General features: G+C 40.7%; 1 protein-coding gene and 1 long non-coding RNA gene across 3 annotated transcripts in view; one reads left to right on the top strand and one right to left on the bottom strand.

The window, feature by feature from the left end:
* Window positions 1-925: 925 nt before the first annotated feature.
* The window catches only part of LOC143764383 (uncharacterized), a 19,985-nt gene continuing 13,893 nt past the window's right edge, over window positions 926-7,017 (bottom strand). Inside the window, exons 2-4 of the long non-coding RNA XR_013213175.1 lie at window positions 5,350-5,477; window positions 3,914-3,957; window positions 926-3,345 (exon numbers count right to left, since the gene is read on the bottom strand). This is a non-coding gene — a long non-coding RNA (uncharacterized LOC143764383). The remainder of the gene's footprint in view (window positions 3,346-3,913; window positions 3,958-5,349; window positions 5,478-7,017) is intronic.
* SCN2B (sodium voltage-gated channel beta subunit 2) overlaps window positions 3,611-7,017 on the top strand; it is a 25,487-nt gene continuing 22,080 nt past the window's right edge. For both annotated transcript variants that reach the window (XM_077249905.1, XM_077249906.1), the window contains exon 1: window positions 3,611-3,828. In XM_077249905.1, the coding sequence (XP_077106020.1) occupies window positions 3,762-3,828 (67 nt within the window). In that variant the 5' untranslated portion in view covers window positions 3,611-3,761. The remainder of the gene's footprint in view (window positions 3,829-7,017) is intronic.

Here is a 7,017-nt window from a genome sequence, read left to right as displayed (position 1 = left end):
TCCCCCCACACCGTTAGTCGGTGTGGGGGTTCTTGGATCTTCAGCGTGGATATTTCTATAGGGTTTTTTGCTGACCGCATAAGTCCTCTTCCTATTTTCTGCTATTAATTAGTGGGCCTCTCTTTGCTAAATCTAGCTCATTCTTACGTTTGTCTTTTCTTCTTACCTCACCGTTATTATTTGTTGGGGGCTTGTATAATAACTTTGGGGTCTTTTCTCTGGAGGCAAGTGAGGTCTTATTTTCTCTGAAAGGGTTAGTTAGTTCTCCGGCTGGTGCGAGACGTCTAGAATCAACGTAGGTACGTTCCCCGGCTACTTCTAGTTGTTGTGCCAGGATCAGATATGCGGTCAGCCAAGTTACCACTTCCCTATGAGCTGGTTTTTGTGTTTGCGGACTTAGCTGGAACTCCTGAGATCCTCTACCACTAGGATCATAACACTCCACTTCCTGTAGAGAGATAAAGACCCTCCTCCACTTCCAGTAGAGATAAAGACCCTCCCCCTCTTCCTGTACAGATAAAGATCCTCCCCCACTTCCTGTAGAGAGATAAAGCCCCACCCCCACTTACTGTGTATGGAGATATCACGACTGTGCCCACCTGATAACAGATGTGCTGAGAAACAAGAATCTGCCATGTTATATTTGCCATACATTTTAGTGAGCTGTAAGCTAACCCCCCCGTACACATGCGCGTTCTGCACAGCTAGCAATCTGCCCTCTGCCGAGCTAAGCATTAATGGTTCTGGGAAGATGTCAGAGGGAAACAGCTGCTTCATACGCATAAATGCGCGGCCATTACAATCGCACATATTATAGTGCAGGTAAAACAGATATTTTGTTTTTTTTTGTGCAAATTTGATTGTGTAGGGGACAAGTGGAAAGACTTCAAATGTTGTTGACTAAACGCTGATTCTGCCTATGGCTATTCTTCCCAGCCCGCTCATGCATGCTCCGCTGGGGTGGATATATCATTGGTGCAGCCACAGTGGTCACAAGATAAAGGAGCCCATTTCCACCTCCAAAGCAGTAAGCATCTATTTTTGTCTTTACAGATGTGTCACAAAAGCTGAAGGATTTCCTATTATTATTATTTTATTATTATTTATTTATATAGCACCATTGATTCCATGGTGCTGTACATGAGAAGGGATTACATACAAATTACAGATATCACTTACAGTAAGCAAACTAACAATCACAGACTGATACAGAGGGGCGAGGACCCTGCCCTTGTGGGCTTACATTCTACAGGATGGTGGGGATGGAGACAATAGGTTGAGAGTTGCAGGATCTCCGATGTTGGTGAGGCGGTAGCTCCGGTAGTGGTGAGGAGGCAGTGGGGTCAGTGCAGGCTGTAGGCTTTCCTGAAGAGGTGGGTTTTCAGGTTCCGTCTGAAGGATCCGAATGTGGTTGATAGTCGGACGTGTTGGGGCAAAGAATTCCAGAGGATGGGGGATATTCGGGAGAAGTCTTGGAGGCGATTGGATGAGGAGCGAATACGTGTGGAGGAGAGAAGGAGGTCTTGGGAGGACCAGAGATTACGTGAGGGAAGATATCGGGAGATTAGTTCAGAGATATATGGAGGAGACGGGTTATGGATGGCTTTGTAGGTCAGTATTAGTAATTTGAACTGGATACGCTGAGGGAATAGGAGCCAGTGAAGAGATTTGCAGAGGGGGGAAGTGGAGGAGTAGCGAGGAGAGAGATGAATTAGTCGGGTAGCAGAGTTAAGGATGGACTTGAGAGGTGCAAGGGTATCAGCAGGGAGGCCACAGAAAAGGATGTTGCAGTAGTCGAGGCGGGAGATGATGAGGGCATACACAAGAGGTTTAGTAGATTGACGGTTGAGGAAAGGACGAATTCTGGAGATATTTTTGAGCTGGAGGCGACAGGAGGTGGAACGAGCTTGGATGTGCGGTTTGAAGGACAGGGCAGAGTCAAAGGTTACTCCGAGGCAGCAGACTTCCGGTACGGGGGAAAGCATGATGTCATTGATTGTAATAGATAGGTCAGGTAAGGAAGATCTATGAGATGGAGGAAAGATGATGAGTTCAGATTTGTCCACATTGAGTTTGAGGAAGCGAGAGGAGAAGAAGGAGGAGAAGGAGGATAAGGCTAAAAGACACTCCGGGATTCTGGACAGCAGAGAGATGACGTCTGGGCCAGAGAGGTAGATCTGAGTGTCATCAGCATACAGGTGATACTCGAATCCATGGGACTTTATGAGTTGTCCCAGGCCAAGTGTATAGATTGAGAAGAGTAAGGTTCCTAGAACAAAGCCTTGGGGGACTCCAACAGAGAGGGTGGGATGAGGAGGTAGTATGGGAGTGGGAAATGCTGAATGTGCAGTTGGAAAGGTATGAGGAGATCCAGGATAGGGCGAGGTCTTTGATGCCAAAGGAGGAGAGGATCTGTAGTAGGAGGTAGTGGTCAACTGTGTCGAAGGCAGAGGACAGGTCTAGAAGGCGGAGTGTAGAGTATTGTCTGTTAGCTTTGGCTGTAAGTTGGTCGCTAGTAATTTTGGTCAGGGCTGTCTCAGTGGAATGGTGGGGACGGAAACCAGATTGTAGATTGTCGAAGAGCGAGTTAGATGAGAGGTGAGAGGAAAGTTCAGAGTGGACGTGCTGCTCCAGGAGTATGGAAGCAAATGGGAGTAGTGATATTGGGCGATAGAAGATGAATGATGATCGCTTATGTTTGTGGGCAGAGTATTGGAAAAGCTGGATGACTGTCTCTACCCACGGGGACAAGGACGGGGGATACTCTCTTGTATAAGGGTAATGCCTGCTTTGATAGAATGATGAGCAGACTATTTTTTTCTAAATGCATTACATTTGCTGAAAATGCTCTGTCAGCTCAGTATAATTAATATTTCATAAACCTAGAACAGATAATTGATCCCTCGTTGGGCAGTCGGTCCAGGTATACTGTGTACTTGTCTGACACGAAAACAGACTAAGTAATAAAGCGAGGCCGCCGAAGCATCAACATTAAGAGCACGTCATGCAGAACCGAGCCTGGTCCTTTCAATTTTCTTTAACAAACGTATTACTTTTATGTAACATTTTATTTATTTGATATTGTAACATTTTCTTCTATGTATTTTCACACAATTGCATTTATTTGTAAATATTAATTAACCCTTGCCATACTAATGTATCCTTTGGTAGATTTTGCCAGTCGGGACTCTAGGAAAGCTGGGTGGTTTGTTCTTTATACAATATCTATCACTACTATAGAGGGAGTTAAAAAGTTAGTAAGTAATGCAAAGAAAGATGAGAAGGATGTAATATTAGAAAAAAAAAGAACAGTGAACAACTTGAGAGATGTACTGTAAACAATCCCTGTAAAAATAAATAAAATAGAAAATGTATTCACATCTATTGTAACGGTTTATTATATCTGGCAAATAAAAAAAAGAATAGAAATGATAATGTGTGCAAAATGTAAAGCGCTGCGGAATATGTTAGCGCTATATACTGTAGAAATAAAGATTATTATTATTATGATAAATACAGTAAAAGAGAGCTCTTTTTTTCTTTCTCCCTCCTGCATCATTCTAAGAAATCCACCAACCATAAAACCAAGTGTTCCCACCACCCACCACCCCCAACGCTCCTGCATCTCTGCTGCAGCCAGAGAACCGGCCATATTGAGTTTACAATTCTGTCTGAGCTGTACCATCGAGGGGAAAATTACATTATATAAATAGATATATTCCTGGACAGCAGCCGGAGACCCCCCTCACCCCTCCCAGGCCATGGGCAGGAGAGAGCGCCCAACACCCCATGGGCTAAGCTCGGTAACACTGGCACTCAGCCTCCTGGGTAAGTTGTATGGCCAGTTCTGCATGCACAGCTGGGTATACATCTGCCGCAATGCACTTCCACCCTCCGCACACTCCATACTTACCCTTTCACTTCCAATCGGGGGTTAATGAGGCCCATGCATTCAACCTATAAAAAAAAAAAAATGAGATAAAATAATCAAAAATAAATAAACATTTAATTGCATCGGAATGAAACAGTATCGGAATGGGGGTGATAGGTAGATCCTATATCTGTGCATATTGTATCATCGTGGGGTATTTACCTGCCGGTATTGGACGATGCGCCCCAGGTCACCTTCACATGTCTGACCTGATTCTGGCACAGACCATTGCAGCTTAGATTATGGCACCGAGGGACTTCCATGCAAAAGCAGAAGGGATTCCAGGGAGGATTAATACGGAGGCTGCTGATTAAATATGGGAAGAACAATTCTGATGATTTCCTAACTGGGAATTAAAAGCTTCGGGGAGGAATTCTGTAGATTGCAACAAGGTCATGAATAAAGGAAATGTCATAGATAAGGGGGCGATCACGAACAATGATGTCCAGCGCTATCGATAAATGGATTGTGGGAATTACAAAAAATTAATTGTATGTGACGTAAATGATATACTATTACTGGGCTGGTTCTATAAGGTCACTGGGATGGAACCGCCATAAAATCCCAGTAATTGTGTTATTATAATGGTGCTGAACTGATACAATGGTGATCGCCTATCAGCAAGATTTAGACTATATTATTAGCGTTAGGCATGGATACCAAAATGCATATGATTCTGGCACGTATATATGCGTGTAAATAAATATATATACATAAATGGATAGAAATATGTATAGAGCATATATATATATATATATATATATATATATATATATATATATATATATATATATATATATATAATATATATGAATAAAATATATCAGGTTTAAGGGTCCAGTTTGCTGGCCAAGACCTTTATCTAAAACCCTAACAATTTTACATATGTATGTGTTAGTGTGTAAATAAATAAATATATATATATATATATATATATATATATATATATATATAATCGATCATGCATGGATAGATAGATATGCAAAAATGGCATAAAGTGTTCAAACCTAAAATTACTAGATTCTAGATTTTAGTATTTACAACATCTATATAGATAGATAATAAATAGATATTAGATGGATTATAGATGATAATGGATAGATAGATAGATAGATAGATAGATAGATAGATTATATATAGATAATAGATAAATATGCAAAAATAGCATAAAAATGTCAAAACCTAAAATGACTAGATTCCAAATTTTAGGAGATTTTACATCCTGAAAATGGGATTCTATGATGCAACGTCCCATTACAGCAGCATCTGTGCATCTGGGATAGACATCATGCTGCATACAGTGAAACTCTTCGTCCACTCCTTCCACCTTGATACATCCAACCCCCTCCTCCTCCTCCAGTAATCTTGACTCAGCAGAGTAGCTATTGATCATGTAATAATGGAGGCTGTGCAGTTACCCTTGCCATTCTGGAGTGCTGGGAGCGATTGCAGTACCATAAGTCACCAGTAGGACGCCTCTTAACCCCTCTTATACCGCTTACTCTGCAATGTGACCTGCACGGTGCGCCAGATGCCGGTCCAGGATCTACCCGCAGTGCAGCAACCGTAGATGAGACCGAGACAAGGAACAGAGAGGGGAGGGAAAGGGAAGAAAAAGAAGAGTTATTAGGGATGCAGGCATAAAAATGCGAGGCGAGAACGAAGTTAAGGGATATGTAAATGATGCATTGAGAAGATAACAGTATTACGAGTGATGGTGTAAAGGGTTAAAATGCTGCAGAATTTGATTATGACATCTGTATAGTAACAATTTAGGTTGTTTTGTAAATAAATAATTTTGGATGTGAAAATTATCACCGAGATGTTCATTAATAACTGTGGATTATTAGGCTACGTTCCCACAATGAGGTTTTGGTGAGTTTTTGATATTGCAGATTGTCTGACTGTCTGCACCATTTCAGGTTAACTGCATTTTTTCGAAGATACACAGCATAAAAAAACTGACCAAAAACTCAGCCTTAGTACATTATCCTGGAAGACTGTGGAGAAACTATTCTGATCTTTTTATGCTAATAAACTACAGTAAAGGGATTTCTCTATGTAATGAAAAGTTCTACAACTCTCTAATATGCTTTATAATTGAATTCCTCGCCCTTTTCAAGATATTACGATGCTGCGAGTAACAGAGAACCTTCTGGGAGGCAGAAATCCCTCATTCTGTCCACTTGAAAAGAAGTAGATACAATTGTATCCCTTGAAGACAATGCTCTGTGAGTGAAATGGCAGTGTAGTGTGGTTTGTTCAGCTCACAGAGCATTGTCTTAAAGGGATGCAACTGTATCCGTCTCCTATATACTCGTATCTATCTATCTATCTATCTATCTATCTATCTATCTATCTATCTATCTATCTTTTATCGATCTATGTATCTATCTCTTATCTATCTATTATCTATCATCTATCTATTATCTATCATCTACAGTATCTACTATCTATCCATCTATCTATTATCTATCTATCATCTATCCATCTATTATCTATCTATTACCTATCCATCTATCTATTATCTATCATCTATCTATCTATCTATTTATCTATCATATTATCTATCTATCTATCTATCTATCTATCTATCTATCTATCTATCTATCTATCTATTATCTATCTATCTATTATCTATCTATTTATCTATCATATTATCTATCTATCTATCTATCTATCTATCTATCAATTATCTATCTATCCATCTATCTACCTATCTATCAATTATCTATCTATCTATTTATCTATCTATTATCTATCCCACCTCTAAATCACCAATGTCCTGATTTTTTTCACAACAAACTCGAAACTTTGGAGTAAATAAAACATAAAGTATATTAGAGTATGGTATCACTTTAGTAACCCCCTGTAACATATCTGCGGTGTAATTTTGTAAATAAATGACATTACTTATCTTGCACTGATCCTGAATTACGGCTTATATTGTAGCGCCCCCACTGCCGCAGGGCCGAGGGGTACCCGGTAATGGGCCTCTGAGTCTCTGCTCTGGGGTTGTCACGGCGGCTAGGCCCCGGTCCGTGACCCTGCCGTGGGGCGTACAGTGTATAATAGATATGGATGAT

Source organism: Ranitomeya variabilis, chromosome 4, assembly GCF_051348905.1.
Source record: "Ranitomeya variabilis isolate aRanVar5 chromosome 4, aRanVar5.hap1, whole genome shotgun sequence".
Classification (NCBI taxonomy): Eukaryota; Metazoa; Chordata; class Amphibia; order Anura; family Dendrobatidae; genus Ranitomeya; species Ranitomeya variabilis.
Note: the sequence above shows the minus strand (reverse complement) of the source record. Positions and strands in the feature narration are given on the sequence as shown.